Source organism: Ceratotherium simum, chromosome 15 (assembly GCF_057802395.1).
Source record: "Ceratotherium simum simum isolate JZ-2026a chromosome 15, ASM5780239v1, whole genome shotgun sequence".
Classification (NCBI taxonomy): Eukaryota; Metazoa; Chordata; class Mammalia; order Perissodactyla; family Rhinocerotidae; genus Ceratotherium; species Ceratotherium simum.
The window spans coordinates 22498291-22516667 of NC_141914.1; the positions used below are offsets into that span (position 1 = coordinate 22498291).

An 18377-nucleotide genomic window follows, 5' to 3' on the forward strand; every position below is an offset into this window, starting at 1 on the left:
CATCAGAAATAATTGAAGACAGAAGACAACAGAATGACATCTTTTAAGTACTAGAGAAAAATAATTGTAAATCCAGAATTCTATATCTAGCAAAAATATTTTTAAATGAAGGAAAATAAATTTGTCATCAGCAGACCTGCACTACAAGAAATGGTAAAGAAAGTTTTTTATGGCTGAAAAAAATACCAGATGGAGATTTAGATATGCAGTAAGAATGAAGAGCACTGGAAATAGTAAATATCTGGGTAAATATAAAAGATTATTTTATCTTTTCTTAAAATCTTTAAAAGTTACTTTGCTCTTTAAGTTAAAAACTAATAGTGTATTGTGGAGTTTATAACATGTAGAAGAAAAATATATGAAAACGGTAACAAAGGATGGGAGGGAGGTAAATAGAATTATACTGTTGTAGTTTCTTTTATCATAAGAGAAATGATGCAATAATAATTAAAGGTAGATTGTGATGAATTATAGATGCATATTGTAATCCCTAGAACAACCACTAAAAAAGTACAACAGAAAGGTGTAGTTTACTAGCCGAAGAAAACGTAAAATGGAATACTAAAAAACATTTGATTTTCTCAAAAGACAGAAAAGAAGAACAGTGGAAAAAAGAACAGAGGGGACAAACTGAAAACAAATAGGAAGATGATAGACATAAACCTAACTCCATCAATGATTATATTAAATGTAAATGAAAGAAACATCCTCCCCCCGAAAAAAGGGGCAGATATTGTGAGAAAGGATGAAAAAAAGACCCAACTATATGCTCTTTATAAGAGATGCACTTTAATTATAAAAACACACAAATAGATTAAAAGTAAAAGAAGAGAAAAAGAATTCCATCAAAACACTAAGCCCAAGAAGGCTGTTGTGGCCATATATGAGATGAAATAGACTTCAAGACTAGGAGATAGAGAGGCAGTTCAAAATTATAAGAGTTGCTTTATCAGGAAGATATAAAAATCCTATACTCATATAGACCTAATAAGAGAAATTCAAAATATATAAAGCAAAAATATATAAAGCAAAATTGTCAAGACTAAAGAAAGAAATAGGCAAATCTACAATCATAGCTGGGGATTCATCATTTCTCCTCAGTAACTGATAGGACAAATAGACAAAAACTGATAAGGATATAAAAAACTTAAGCAACTGTCTTAAATTTGACCTACTGACATAAATAGACACCTACACCACAGAAATGAAAATATGAACTCTTTTCAAGCGGACATGGAACATTCACAAAAATAGACTGAGTTATAAAACAAGTTATAATGAAATATAAATTATAGGAATGAAATCAAGCAGAGTATGTTCTCTGATAACAATGAAATTAAATTAGAAAATAATACTAAAATTGTGTCTTAAAATCCCCAAATATTTGGTAATTAAAATTAGCTCCTGGCTTAAAAAAGAAATTACAAAGGAAATTTTAAAATATTTTTGAACTGAGTGAAAGTATAAATACAAACTATCAAAATTTGTGAGATGTTGCTAAAGTAGTGCTAAAGGAAAATTTAAAACATTAGATACTTATATTAGAAAAAGAATGATCTCAAATTAATAATCTAAACATCTTTGTTAAGACACTGAAGGAAAAATGTAACCCAAAGTAAACAGAAGGATGGAAATAAAGATCAGAAATCAGTGAAATAGAGGGTAAACAACAGAGTAGATCAACAAAATCACAAGATAGCTCTTCAAAAAGATTACTGAGATCTATAAAACCCTACCAAGACTGATGAAAAAAGAAGAAAGAACATAAATAACCAATACTAGGCATGAAAAATGGAGCACCACTGTGGATTCTACAGACATTAGAAATAATAAAGTAATGTTATTGACAACTATATGCCTATAAATTGACAATACACATGAAATAAAGAGATTTCTTGAAAGAAAAAAATTGCAAAAACTGACACCAAACACACTGAAAAATATATGCCTCATATCTTTTAAAAAATCTTGAATTCAAAATTAAATACAGGAAAGAAAACTACAGGCCATGAGTGGCTTCACTGATTGATTCTGTCAAACATTTAAGGAAGAAATAACCCTAATTTTATGCAAACAAGTCCAGAGAATAGAAAAAAGAAGGAACTCTTCCCAACCGGTTATCTAAGGCCAGCACAGTGTTGAAAACCAAAACTTGGCAAAGACAGTAACTTAGATGAAAAGTACAAGCTAGTCTCACTGATGGACATAGGTGCAAAAATCATAAATAAATTATTAGCAAATGGAAGACAGACATATGTAAGAAAGAAGAAACATCATAACCAAGGTGAATTTATCCCAAGAATGTAAGTTTAATATTTGAAAATCAATCAATGCAAAACATCTGATTAACATAATAAAGGAGAAAATAATCACCTTAATATATGCAAAAACAAATTTGTCTTAATTTGACACTTATTTATGATAAAAATCCTCAGAAAACCAGGAACAGAATATTCCCTCAATTGAATAAAGCTCATCTATGAAAAACCTACAAATAACATCATGCTTGATTGTGAAATATTGAATGTTTTTCCACTAAAATTGGTAACAAGGTGATGATGTCCACTCTCATCACCTTTGTTTAGCACTGTACTTGATGACCTTGTAAGGGCGAAAAGCAAGGTGAAAAATAATATGCCTAAAGATTAGAAAGAAAACATTAAAACTCTCTTTATTTGCCAATGATATGGTGTATGTAGGAAACCCAAAGGAATCTTCAAAAAAAGCTACAAAAACAATGTGTGAACATAGCAACATTGAAAAATACAGGTCAGTATACAAAAATCAATCATATTTCTATGTAATAGCAGCAAATAATTGAGAAATGTGTTTTTAAAATGCCATGTACAGGATAGACTTCCAGATGGCAACTTAAAGAGCACCATGGACACATTCTCCAGAGAAAAAGCATAACTGGTGAAAACTATTAAAAAAAAAATCATTTAAAGTTTCTGGAAATTTTCCTAGGAGGATACAGAAAATGAAGAAACATTCAAGAAAATCTACTGAAACTTGGTAAAAAATGAGAGTCTGTAATACTGAGCCACAACTTGCTTCATACCTCTCCTGCCTTCAGGTTGCCAGCATTTCTCATCCCCCCCAACTCCAAATTGAAAAGGCCAAATTCCTGGTCAATGTGGCCAAGAGGTCAGAGGCTTCATTCCCCTGCCTATCCCTTACTAATAGGACAGAAGGTTTACTCCAGGCATGGCAAGGAAAAAATGCTGAGGCCCTGATTGCTCTGACCCCAACTTGCTCATAGGGCAGAGATTTCATGCCAGAAAAGTCAAACTGAGAAGACCAGAGGTTACTACCCCTACCCTGGGCCTAGACTAGTGGCTCAGAGGTTTTTCCCAGGGGAAGAGGCAATCTTACGAAGAGCAAACTCTGAAGCTCTCCCCAAAGGAACTAGCTTTATTTGAAAGACAATTTGGGGATGTTCAAGCCTAAGGATGTCTGCAAAACCAATTAAGTATTTGGTGGAAATCAAATAAGAAGCTGGTAGCTTCTTAATTAAGAGCAACCAGCTGGACCATAGGTGAGCTAGTGAACTAAGAAAAGAGACAGCTAAGAAGACCTATCCTGGGATTTGAACAGACCTCAAAGACTGGCTTCCAGTATGACCCCTGCCCACATTTTATTGGATTAGAATGTTGAGTAATATATGTCCCAGGACATTGTCAAAGACAATAAAGCAATCACCTGGCTGTGATTGTGAGACCTAACAGCTGGATGTGATATCAACAGAAGCAGACAGCTTAACAGAGAGATTAGGGAAAGAGACAGTCAAAGAGAACCCTGCTAAAATCACATACAGGGTGACTGTATGTACACTGAAGCCTGTACCCTCTGAGAAGCAACCTCAAAGTCTTCACAATGTAAGGGAAATAAACTTCACCAAAATAATCTAGCCAAATCACTAAACAAATAAGAAAACAAGAAAAACCAAAAAGGAGAGAAGGAAATCAGTAATTAGTTACCAGAATTGCTATATTACCTAAAATGTGTAGTTATCAATGAAATATAATGAGACATGCAAAGAAACAGGAAAGTGTGACCTATTCATAGGAAAAAAACAGGCAACAGAAATTGCCTCTGAGGGAGTCCAGATGTTGGATTTAACAGACACCTCACAGCAGCCTTAAAAAATATGTTTACACACATTTGCTTAAAGAACTAAAAGACAGCATGCTTAAAAAAGTAAAGGAAACTATGATGATGATACTTCACCAAATAGAGATATCAACAAAGAGATGGAAGTTATAAAAAGAACCAAATGGGACTATCTTACATCATACACAAGAATTACCTCAAAATGGATTAAAGACTTGAGCAGAAGACCAGAAACCCGTAAAAATCCTAGAAGAAGACATAGGCAGTAAACTCCTCGAAATGGGTCTTGGCAATGATTTTCTGGATTTGACATCAAAAGCAAAGGCAACAAAAGCAAAAATAAACAAATGTGACCACATCAAACTGAAAAGCTTCTGCACAGCAAAGAAAATCATTAACAAAATGAAAAGGCAATCTACTGAATGGGAGAAAATATTTGCAAATCGCATATCTGATAAGGGGTTAATATCCAAAATATATAAAGAACTCATACAACTCAATAGCAAAAAAAAAAAAAAAATCCAAGTAATTCAATTAAAAAATGAGCAGAGGATCTGAATAGACATTTTTCCAAAGAAGGCATACATATAGCCAACAGGTATATGAAAAAGTGATGCTCAACCTCACTAATCATTAGGGAAATGCAAATCAAAACCACAATGAGAATATCACCCTGCACCTGTTAGAATGGCTATTATCAAAAAGACAAGAAATAACAAGTGTTGGTGAGGATGTGGAGAAAAGGGAGCTCTTGTGCACTGTTAGTGGGAATGTAAATTGGTGCAGCCACTGTGGAAAACAGCATGGAAGTTCCCTCAAAACATTAAAAATGTAACTACCATATGATCCAGCTATTCTACTTCTGGATATTTATCCAAAAGAAGTGAAAACACTAACTCAAAAATATATATGCACCCCCACGTTCATGCAGCATAATTCACAGTAGTCAAGATATTGAAACAACCTACGTGTCGATCAATGGATAAATGGATAAAGCAAATGTGTATATATGCAATGAAATATTATTCAGCCATAAAAAAGAAGGAAATCTTGCCATTTGCAACAACGTGGATGGACCTTGAGGGTGTTAATGCCAAGTGAAGTAAGTCAGACAGAGAAAGACAAATACCATATGATGTCTCTTACACGTGGAACCTAAAAACAAAGAAATAACAACAACAACAAAGAGTTCATGGATACAGAGAACAGATTGGGGTGGTTTCCAGAGGCACAGGGTGGAGGGTAGGTGAAATGAGTGAAGGAGGTCAAAAAAAAAAAAAAAAAAAAGAACCAAATGGAAATTCTGGTGTTGAAAAGTACAATAAGTGAAAAGAAAAATTCACTAGAGGGACTCAGCAGTAGATTTGAACTGGCAGAAATAAGAATTGGAAAACTTGAATGTAGGTTGATAGAGACTATGCATTCTGAAGAAGAAAGAGAAAAAAAATGAAGAAAACAACCTTCAGAGAAGTGTGGGATACCTTAAGTGTATCAATATGTCCATAATAAGAGTAGGAGGAGGAGGGAAGAGAGAGAAAAAGAAGCAGAAAAACATTTGAAGAGATAAAGGCTGAAAACTTCTGAAATTTGATGAAAAACATTAATGTACACATCCAAGAAGCTGAATGAACTCCAAGTAGGATAAATTCAAAGATATCCATACCCAGACACATTATAGTAAAAATGCTAAAAGACAATGAGAAAATCTTGAAAGCAGTAAGAGAAAAATGATTTGTCACATACAAGGGAACTCCAATAGGATTAATAGCTAATCAGAAACGTTGGAGGCTGGAAGGGAGTAGGATGACATATTCAAAGTGCTCAATGGAAAAAACTGTCAACCAAGAATCTTATATCCAGCAAAAATGTCTTTCAAAAAGGTAGGTGAAATAAAGACATTCCCAGATAAACAAAAACTGAGAGAATTTGTTGCTAGCAGAGCCATCTTACAAGAAATACTAAAGGCAGTTCTACAGGCTGAAAGAAAGTGACCCCAGATAGTAATTTGAATCTACTCAAAGGAAAAAAGAATACTTTTAAGGTAATTATGTAATTATAAAATAATAGTGTAAAAACATATTTCTTATTCTCTTGATTTAAAAAGCAATTTATGAAACAATATGTATAAAATTGTATTCTTAGGCCTATAACATGTAAAAATGTAATATATTTTCCAATAACAGCACAAGGGAGGTGGGTAGGAGACATCATTGTATTTGAATAAGCAGGTAACACCAGATAGATGTACCAAAACAAATGAAGAGAGCCAGAAATGGTAAATCAGAATGTTAATACAAACTTTATAAATATATGTTTGCTTTCCTTTCTTCTCTCACCTTTTATAAAAAAACATAAAATTATGTAAAGTAATAATTGTAACAATGCATCGTTGGGTTTGTAACACATATGGATATATACCAAGAATAGCACATAAATGGGAAAGAGGAAATAGAGATATAAAAGAGTCATATTTCTATATCTCACTGGAATTAAGTTAGTATACATCTGAAGTAGATCCTGGTAAGACATATATGTTGTCTTAGAGCAACCACAAAGAACTGCAAAAATATAGTGAAAATTTTATTAAAGAAATTAAGAGTTACACTAGAAAATATTTGCTTAATGCCAAACAAAGCAGTAAAGGAGGATTAGAGAAACAAAAAAGACATGAGACACACAGAAAGCCAAAAGTAAAATGACAGATGTAATCTAACGATATCAATAATAACATTAAATGTGGATAAACTATCCAATCAACAGATAGAGATTTTTGGACAAGATTTTTTTAAAAATCAGGATCCAACTCTATGCTGTCTTAAGAAAACACAGAAAGATACAAATAGGTTGAAAGTAAAAGGATGGAAAAAGAGCATGCAAACAGCAACCATAAGAAAGCTGGAGTAGCTATACTATTATAGACAAAATAGATTTCAAAGCAAAAAATGTTACTAGAAATAGAGACATTTAAAATAATAAAATCATCAATCCATCAAGAAGATATAACAATTATAAACATATATGCACCTAACAACAGAGCTACAGAGTACATGAAGCAATACCTGACAGAATAAAAGGGAGAAATAGACAATTCAGCAATCATTATTGGAAATGTCAATACTCCACTTTCAATAATGATAGAAGAACTAGACAGAAGACCAAAAAGGAAATAGAAGACTTGAAAAATGCCAACTACAAGACTTCTATACTGAAATCTACAAAATAGTGCAGAAAGAAATTTTCTATCATTTAGATGGAGAGGAATACCATGTTTAAGGGTTGGAAGACTCAGTGTTTTTAAGATGTTTATTCTACCAAATTTATCCACAGATTTATCACAATCCAATAAGAATCTAGCGTATACTTTTGTAGAAATTGAAAAACTGATTCTAAAATTTATATAGAAATGCAAAGAATCTGGAATAACTGAAACACTCTTGGAAAAGAACAAAGTTGGAGGATTTCACTGCCTGATTTCAACATGTACTATAAAACCTACATTAATTAGATAGTGTGATAGTTGGAAAAAGGTAGACAAATAGACCAATGATTACAGAGTAGATAGTCTAGAAATAGACCCACACATATATGGCCAATTTATTTTTGACTAAGTCACTAATAAAAATCAATGAAGAAAGGAGAATCTTTTTAACAGATAATAATGGAACACCTGGGCAAATATATAGGGGAAAAAATGAACCTTACTGCCTACTTCGCACCATAATCAATATAACTTGGGATGAGTTATAACCCTAAAAATAAAAGCTAAAAATTAAAATGCTTCTTGAAGAAAATGAAGAATAATATCTTCATGACCATGGGGTGGACAATGATTACTTATACTGGAATTGCAAAAAAATCACAATAAAAGAAAAAATTGATTAATTTTCCTTCAAGGAAATTAATCTACTCATCAAAAGACACTTCATTTTCATTAAGAAAATGAAAAGATAAGTCACCTACTCAAAGAAAATATTCACAAAACCTACTTCTGATAAAAAGCTCAACCAGGGCTGGCCCCGTGGCTTAGCGGTTAAGTGCGCGCGCTCCGCTACTGGCAGCCCAGGTTCGGATCCCGGGCGCGCACTGATGCACCGCTTCTCCAGCCATGCTGAGGCCGCGTCCCACATACAGCAACTAGATGGCTGTGCAACTATGACACACAACTATCTACTGGGGCTTTGGGGGCAAAAAAAAAAAAAAGGAGGAGGATTGGCAATAGATGTTAGCTCAGAGCCGGTCTTCCTCAGCAAAATGAGGAGGATTAACATGGATGTTAGCTCAGGGCTGATCTTCCTCAGGAAAAAAAAAAAAAGCTCAACCAAAATATATAAAGAATTCTCTTCAAGCTTTGGCACTAACTTAGTTCTGTAACCTTAAATAAATAGTTCAAACTCTTTGAACTTAAGTTTCTTGTCTATAAAACATAAGGGTTGGGCTAGAGTATCACAGTGGACTTCTAAAATTCCATGATTTTTTGAACCTACAGCAAGTTTATTGGTACAGATTATATAAAGAAGGGGGTGGTGGGAAGGAATATGAACAAAGATAGTTTTTGGTAATTGACAATAGCTCTTAAGTACTTCTGGGTATGGAGATTTACATTAAAATAGAAGCTCTGAATATTTATTTACAAATAAAAAGTATGTGAGACTCTCCAAGAAGGATAGGAAAATCATAATTAATGGTATTTTACGAATGCCATAGAAATGCAGACTTGCAAATAGTGAGAATTAAGAAATATTTATTAATGATGTATTGTCTATCCTTGTTTCATCAGGAAAGTAACAGAATAGAAAATAAGAAATATTAGAAATAAGAGAAAAATTTAGCGATCATAAGAAGGAATTTGATACCATTGAGCAAATCACTTAGTATGTACTATGCAATACTGCATTTTTATATAAAAAAGTATAATATTTAAAATTTGTAGCATCTCCTTAAAGGTCTTTTTAAAAGCCAATAAGCATTTCTCTTGGAAGTGGAAGATTTGATTAGGCCTTTTTAAAAAACACCTTCTAATTTGTATTATTCTTAGTCTATTTTCAGATGAACTAGGTCATTTATTAAAGTAGCGATTTCATATTAAAAAAATAAAAGAAATTTTATATCTTTCCACTATCGTGTTCAGTTACCCTTTGTATATCAATTAGTTATTGCTTCTTATTTTTTCCTGTATCACTTGTGAAAACAAATTTTCAGAATAACTGTCCTAACATGAGCATAAAAAAGTAGTTTTCACAGGGGAAAAAAAACCTTTTTAAACTTAGAGGAGTTAAGAAATAAGAATTATCTATGAAGTGTTTGCAAAAGTTATCTCATTTTTTTATCATTTTATTTTCAGGTTTAACTGAGCTGAATGACAGTCCAGTTCCCCTGGAACTTGAGCGCTGCAAGTCTCCCACTTCAGGTAAACATGAGTGATATTTTTCAAGCTTCTGGTAATTCACTGCAGTAATCTACTGCTTATTTTCATAATTCTTATAATGTAACATTCATAATTTTAGTAATTAGGTGTAATTCAGTTTTTGAAATTTAACCATAAGCAAATTTTATTCCAAAATCAAATAGAAATAAATGTCTTTAAAAGTATTTTTGGCCTACCAAAAAATTAAGATCAGAAGTATGAGTGTAATACTTTTAAAGACATTTTAAAGGAAAGTTATTTTGCAAATATATTAATAATTCTAAGTAAAAATTGATAAAATTATGCAGAAACTCTGTCTTCTTATAGCTAGAGCTGAATTAGTGGGAAATATATACTATAGATACAGGAGCATATGATACCATCCGTCTGGACCATAGTTTGGAAATATGTATATTCATTGACAAAGAAAGAAAAAATGATAATATGTTGGAAGTAACACATCAAGATAAAGCATGAACCCATTAAAATATATTAAAAATGTCAATATAAAGATTCCTAGGAATAAGTCTTTAAGGTATGTAAGAAAAATGTTAACAGTAGACATTGTTGGGTGGTGGGATTATGAATGGTTTGCTTATGTTTTTAATTTTTATTTATCTGATTTTTCCATAATGCATATATAGTAATGTGTAAATTCTTAAGCACCAAAAATATTAGATATATCTTTGACATTGAACTGTAGATCTATTTTCACAATCAAAAAATTATAATTTTTATTTTAATTATTTTATTTATTTTTATTTTAACTTCATACAAATTTATAAACATTTAAGAACGTCTTTATAAAGCAGTGAATTTTGACTTTTAGAAATTCGTGTAGAATTATGACATTTATTCAATTTACTCCATCCTTTAAGAGTTGTTAGTTGTTTATCCTTATTCTTCAGGAATGTAGGCTAAGTAGAACCTAGTTGTGTCCTGTGTAAATTTTTGTTTTAATCATATCTATTTAATCTTTATTTTACTGTTTTTATTTTAAATATAGTCTTATACATTTACCCTTTCTTTTGCATTCCCATTGGTGCCATCCTAATTTAGGTATTTATTACCCCATACCTAGAGGATCACAAAAATGTTTTTTTTTTTAATTTTTATATTTTTTGTTTATTGCGGTAACATTGGTTTACAACATTGCATAAATTTCGGGTGTACATCATTATACTGCTATTTCTGCATGGATTACATCACATTCTTGTGTTCACCACCCAAATACTAATTACAATCCATCACCACACACATGTGCCTAATATCCCTTTCACCCTCCTCCCTCCCCACTTCCCCTCTGGTAACCACCAATCCAATCTCTGTCTCAATGTGTTTGTTTGTTGTTGTTATTATCTACTACTTAATGAGTGAGATCATATGGTATTTGACCTTCTCCATCTGACTTATTTCACTTTGCATAATACCCTCAATGTCCATCCATGTTGTCACAAATGGCTGGATTTCATCGTTTCTTATGGCTGAGTAGTATTCCATTGTGTATATATACCGCATCTTGTTTATCCATTCGTCCCTTGATGGGCACTTAGGTTGCTTCCAAGTCTTGGCTGTTGAAAAATGTTCTAACAAGCATCTCTGCTTTCCAACTCTCCCTCTTACAATTTATTTTCCATATCATGTTGCAAAATTAATCTTCTTAAAATATTACTTTGATCATATTTTCCCGTGTCAGAAATCTTCAATATAAAATATAATTTGATATCATATATCAAATTTAAATAATTTAACTTCACTTTAAATTCTCATCCATAATCTGAATTTGAATAGTAATACATTTATATGGTTCAAACATCAAAAAAAAATGAAATAAAAAATCTCCCTCCCATCCTTCCCCATACATTGTTTCTCTACTCTTGAAATATAATCATTATTGTTTCTTGTTTATGCTTCCAATTTGTGTTTGTAAACAAACCAAAAAGACATATTTTTTTATACAAAAGTGGTGTTTCTTATGCATTTCACTATACTTTGCTTGTTTTACTTTACTGTGTGTCTTGTCTTTCCATTACATTACATAAAATATTTCCTCAATCTTATTTACAATTATATGATATTGAAATTACATACATGTACTATAATTTAATCATTTTGCCAATTAAAGGATACTTAACTTGGTACCAGTCTTCTGCTATGTCAAACAATGCTGCAGTGACTAACCTTAGTACATTTCTCATTTTAAATGTGTACAGGTATATCTGTGGGATAAATTCCTAAAATTAAGTTGCTGGGTCAAAGAGTATATGCCTGTCTAATCTTTATAGATACTCCCGAATTGTTCCCCTTAGGGTTTGCAACAATTTTCTGTCCTTCCAACAATAACATGCAAATGTTGGTTATCAATTTTTTGTACTTTGTGAGTCTATTTGGTAAAAAGGATATGTCCATATAGTTTCAATTTAGTTATCACATATTATAAGTGATGTTGAATACCTTTTCATATGTCTAAGAACTCTTTAAATATTTTTTTCTGTAAATCATCTGTTCCTATACTTTGCCAATTTTCTATAGGGTTGTTTGTCCTTTTCATATCAATTTGTATTACCTCTCCTTAAGTTAAGAAGATTATCCCTTTGTGACATGAGATCCAAATATTTTTCTCAATTTTGTCTTTTAACTTTGCTTGTGCTGTCTCTGCCTTAGAGCAATTTTTTGTAATCAGACATTGGTCTTTTAAAGACTTCTTTCTTTATGCCCAACAATTTAAATACTATTGGGATTATCTACTTTTTGAAGTTTTGGTAGAATTCCCTTGTCAAGTCATTTACCCTTTATAATTACTAATTTTGTATACTTATACTTTCTCAAAGAAAAATATTTTCGTTATGGAAATTTTCTAACAATGTACAACGTAACATATGCAAAGATTGAGATTCTTTCTTTAATTAGGCTAGCTAACAGTTGATTTATTTTGCTGTTTGTTTAAACCCAAACAAAGGTTTTACTGAGTTTTTTGTTTTTTAACTTATTGATTTCTGCTTTTATCTTTATTAGTTCCCTCCTCTGCTTTCCTTTTATTTTTCCCTTTTCAACTTTTTTTGTGATAGATGCTTAATTTATTTATATTTATTATTTCTTACTTATTGATATAAGTAAATAAGGCTAAATTTCCCTTTGAACTCTGCATTAAATGTATCATAGCTTTTGATAAATTGTGATTGCATTAACAGTATTTTCTATATGGTAGATAATTTGTTTATGTTTCTGTGACACAACAGTTATTTAATGTAAACATGTAGCATTAAGCAGCTATGTGTTACCATATTAATTATGTTATTTAAGTCCTTCATGTCCTTACTTATACAGTCCTGTGTCACTTAATGACCGGGATATGTTCTGAGAAATTCATTGTGCGAACATCATAGAGTGTACTTACACAAACCTGGATAATATAGCCTACTACACACCTAGGCTATATGGTACTAATCGTGCAGGACCACCATTGTATAGTATGCAGTCCGTCCTTGACCAAAACATTATTGTGTGGTGCATGACTGTATTTTGATTACTTGGCTTGTCAAGGATGGAAAAAAAGCAAATTTAAATATCATACCAGTAATGTGTTTCTATTTTTCCTTGTATCTGCTGTGTTTTTATTTTTAAGAATATTCAAGTGTAGATATTCAAAAATATATCCACAAAAAGTACATCCTTTACCGTTAATTACTCTTGTGCATTTCATATTATGTGTTCTTCACCTGAATTCTTCCTTGTTTACTATTAATACCACAACTCTTGCTTTTTTTATTTGGAATTTTTTGTATACTTTGGCCTTAGCTCTTTTGGGGTAAACTTTTTGGCATTTGTTTTTTGTTTTTTTGTGTGTGTGTGTGTGAGGAAGACCGACCCTGAGCTAACATCTATTGCCAATCCTCCTCCTTTTTTTTTTTTTTTTCCCTTTTTCTCCCCAAAGCCCCAGTAGATAGTTGTATGTCACAGTTGCACATCCTTCTAGTTGCTGTATGTGGGATGCTGCCTCAGCGTGGCCGGAAAAGCAGTGCGTCGGTGTGCACCCAGGATCTGAACCTGGGCCGCCAGTAGTGGAGCGCTCGCACTTAACTGCTAAGCCACGGGGCCAGCCCTGGGGTAAAGTTTTTTAAACTAAGGAATAATATATAAACATCAAATTAGATAAATCTTGAGAATTCAGCTAGACTAGTTTTTACAAATGAGTACACCATGTAAACAACACTCAGATCAAGGTATAGAATATTTCTAGAACCCCAGGAACTTCCCTCATGCTCTTCTCAGCCACTAACTCCCACAAAGGTACCTACTATTCTGACTTCTGTCACCCTAGGTTAGTTTTGTAGGTTTTGGATTCTTATATAAATGGAATCATACAGTATTTATTTCTTTTGTTTCTTGCTTCTTTTGCTCAACGTTATGTATATGATATTCATCTGTGTTGCTGAATGATTTTTATTATCATGTAATATTCTATTATATGAATATATCTCAATTTATTTATGCAGTTTATTGTTGAACATTTAGATGGTTTTCAGTTTGGGGCTATTATAAGTAAAGCCACTATGACCAATCTTGTACAATTTTTAATGCAAATATAAACTCCTTTCTGTTGTACCTGTATCTAGGAGTGGACTTTTTGGGTCATAGGGTATGTATATGTTCAGCTTCAGTAAATACTACTGAGTTTCTAAAGTGTTTGCACCAATTTTACTTCCACTAACATAGTATGAAAGTTCTGCCAATGTTTAATTTTTTAAAAAAATTTTAGTCATTCTGGTGTGTACGTGGTGCTAATAGAATTAAATCGAATTGCGTATCCCTGATGTCTAATGATTTTGATGAGCTTCATTTGCATTTCTTGACTATTTTTAATATCCTCTTTTATAAGATATTCAAGTCTTTTACTCAATGTTATTGTGTTGCAAACTTTTTCTTTTGATGTATAGGAATTCTGTGTATGTATGTGGATAGATAAATACATACATACATAAAAGTCTTTTGTTGGATGTATACAGTGCAAAATATGTTTTCCAGTTCTGCGGCTTGACTTTTACTCTCTTAATGGTGGTTTTTTGATAAACAGAAGTTTTTAATGGTAATGTAATTCAATTTATCAATATTTTCTTTTATTGCTAGTGCTTGGTGTTTTGTTTTAAAAAAATATTTCTCCACCCCAAGATCATGAAGCTATTTTTCTATGTTATCTTCTAGAAGCCTTATTGTTTTATCTTTCACATTTAAGTACAAGTTCCATTTGGAATATGTTTCTGTGTGTAATGTAAGGAAGGAGTCAAGGTTCATTCCTTCAGTTTAGGTATCCAGTTGATAAGCACCATTTATGGAAAAACTATCATTTCTCACACCACACTAAAGTGGTACTTTTGCCACAAATTAATGTACTTTAACATGTGTGTATGTGTGTGTTTCTAGACTTCATGTTCTATTTCATTGACATGTTTCTCGTTTAACCAATTCCACACTTTTAATTGGTATAGCTTTACAGTATTGCTGATAGTGTAAGTTCTCCAATTTTGTTTTTGTGGTTCTTTTTCAAGAATTTTATAGGTATTCTAGGTCTTTTGTGTTTCCATATAACTTTTAGAAAGAATTTTTCAGTTTGCACACAAACCAATGTGTTTGGATAGTGGTTGCAATTTCATTGGATCTATGGATCGACTGGGCAGAATAAACGTAGTCAACAATATTGATTTTTCCATTTACTGTCTCTCCATTTATGTGTGTTTTCTTTACTTTCTCTCAGTAATATTTTTAGTTTTCTTTGTAGAGACCTTGTACATCTTTCATTAGATTTATTCCTTTGTATTTAACGTTTTTTATGTTGTAAATTTTTAAACATCTTTTATTAGATTTATTCCTTTGTATTTAACGTTTTTTATGTTGTAAATTTTTAAACATCTTTTTCTTATTGTTTGTGGCTAGAATATAAAATACAATTAATTTTTGTATATTGACCTTATATCCAGAAAACTTGATAAATTTATTTAATTCCAGTAATTCGTAAATTCTTTTGGATTGTCTCTGTACCCAATTATGCCCCTATTAAAATGATAGTTCCATTTCTTCTTTCTTTCTTTCTTTTTTTTAATAATTTTATTTATTTACTTTTCCCTCAAAGCCCCAGTAGATAGTTGTATGTCATAGCTGCACATCCTTCTAGTTGCTGTATGTGGGACGCGGCCTTAGCATGGCCGGAGAAGCGGTGCGTCGGTGTGCGCCCGGGATCGAACCCCGGCCGCCAGCAGCGGAGCGCGCGCACTTAACTGCTAAGCCACGGGGCCGGCCCCATTTCTTCTTTCTAAAGGAAGAAATTAGCTAGAATCTCCAATACGATGTTAAATAGATGTGGTGTTAGCAGACATCTTTTGCTTGTTCCCAATCTCAGGGATAAGTCTTTTAATATTTCATAATTAATTATGATAATTGTGGGTTTTTAGTAGACATCCTGCTTTTAGCCCTCTGTCTATGATGTTTCTTCTTTTATTAATGTTAGAGCAGATCTGGAAACACCACCACCACCACCACACCACAGTCTGCAAGGCAGACTCAGAGGACTTTGCATGCAATCAGTAGATTGCTTCAAAGCAAAAAGGTTTTGACTATTTTTATATTATGTTACTTGGAACAGAAATGATTCACTGTGATAAGATTCATTTATCATTTCAGTGCCTTATTTGAGACTGGTTTGCTGGGCAGGTTTCACTCTTTTTTAGGAGCAACTTTAAATTATAAATAATCATAATAAGGAATGAGAGGTTTTTTTTCACATAACAGCTTTTTAATCATTATATGTTACATTTGTTAAAATATGTGAAATTTATCTTTCTAGGAAGAGTGCCAACATACTTTATCTTACTTAAGAATACTGGAAATAATATTTGCTTATTCCATTCATTTCCCATGAAAAAGAAAAATAAGTAATTGTGTTATATTAAGGGGTCTTTTTTTTAAGCCCACAAAGGAGAATCTTCCCAATACTATTTGCAGAATACCATAGCAACACATGTACATAAAACTACATTCTGCAATCTCTTGCTATTGTAGGAATTGCTACATCCAATATAGATTATCGGGAAAAGTATAGTTAGGATAAATGCAGACTTCTTAGCCCAATCTTGCAAAACTAAAGTGTAACTATGAAAAAAAGCAAATTTAAGACTTTAACAATAGTTTACAAAACTCATGAAGCTTATTATCTCTAGAGGTAGAAAAGAATGAAAACATAACAATTAAAATGTTTAGATAACTTATGAATGACAGAACCAATATGCGTAATTAAGGGAAACTAGAGTATTTGTAATACATTCTAACTTTTGAAAAATTAAGAAATGCAGTTATATCTCCTAACAAGTCTCCTTGATTTATATACTCAGAAACAGTTCATTAGGTCTCATTAATAATGGCAATTATGTTTCTATCTGGGTATATCTCCCTTTTTTATTTACATGTAGCATTTAAGAGCCAATACTATTCTTACTTTCTCTTTTTTTTTCCTTAGTGCAGTGGTTCTCAAACTTAAGCCTGTATCAGAATCACGTGAAGAGTTTGTTAAAACAGATTGCTAGTGCCAGAAATTTTAATTCAATAAGTCTAGAATGTGGCCTGAGATTCTGCATTTCTAGCAAGTTCCCAGGTGATGCTTCTGGTCTCTGGACTACTTGAGAACCATGGCTCTGTGAAATTTGATTTAATATTCTTTTTTCAGTAGTTATTTTCCTTCTCAGTATTTATTTTGAGATCTCAGACCCTCGCTCCTTTAAAGTCTGCTAAAAACGGGTTAAAACATTTACGCAAAAATCTCTGAGTAAGAGAGGTTAGAAATTAGGGAAGCTAGAGACCAGTAATCGTTTTATAACTCTAATTTTCTACATGGATCTGAAACTCCCTTTTAGCCCAATAAACTAGAAGAAAAGTACAATGAAGTTTCAAACTATTAAATATTTCCTTGAGGATAACGAGAGAGACCAGAGTAGGAATTGTGAGCTGAAAGAATCCCAATGAGCCAACTAGAATGCTGATATTCTTAGCTTCCTGGATAAAATAATAATTTCATATTATTTATTCATTCTCTGAACTATTCACCAAATAATTTTCAGCATCTACAGTTAGATAGATATTATGCTATCCACTGAGAATAAACTAGTGAACAAAATAAACATACTCCTTGCCAAGTGTGACAGTCTATCTGCAGAAAGCAACATTAAACTAATAATTTTTACAAATTGTTAGTTGTTTTTCCTTAAAGCTGCATAACCCTTTTCACTCACCAGGTAAGGTTGTGCAAATTGTGTACTGCATAAACACCTCCCAAGGGGGTGAGCAGGAGCTGATAGTCAGCCCTAGCTCCACTTACCTGGCACAGAGCTGTAATCCTCTAAAAGAAACTGCCCCTTTTTCTTTGGACAAAGACTTGAAAACTAACCAAGCCTTCAACTGCAGGGTTATATCTACCTGCAAAGTGTGTATTTTTCTAATTTGTCCTCCTTGAAGGCTTGTCTTAAAAATCGCTTGTTCAAATGAACATCTTCTTCTAGGCTAGCATCAGGTCCTAATACTGCTGCCACCTATACAGCCATCCATCCTCATGATTCTCACTGTGCACAATATGTAATAGATTTATTATGCTATCAAGTTCAAGTGAATGCTAGGGTGATAGAAATATTTATCTTTATTAAAATGTTTATTTAGATATCTTTAGTAAAGATATCTTTATTAAAATATCGTAGAGGCTAACATCACAAAATACTAACAAGGAAGTAACCAGCTCTGTTGTTCTCAAACCTGGGTTGGGACTGGGTTTTATGGCCTAGTTCAAATGCTCCTTCTGTGTGATTCTATGTGCCTAGAACCC

General features: G+C 32.4%; 1 protein-coding gene across 2 annotated transcripts in view; it reads left to right on the forward strand.

Annotated features, from left to right (window-relative positions):
- The window catches only part of STXBP5L (syntaxin binding protein 5L), a 338252-nt gene that overhangs the window by 251663 nt on the left and 68212 nt on the right, over positions 1-18377 (forward strand). For both annotated transcript variants that reach the window (XM_087439668.1, XM_087439669.1), the window contains exon 19: positions 9455-9520. In XM_087439668.1, coding sequence (XP_087295794.1) covers positions 9455-9520 — 66 coding nt within the window. The remainder of the gene's footprint in view (positions 1-9454; positions 9521-18377) is intronic.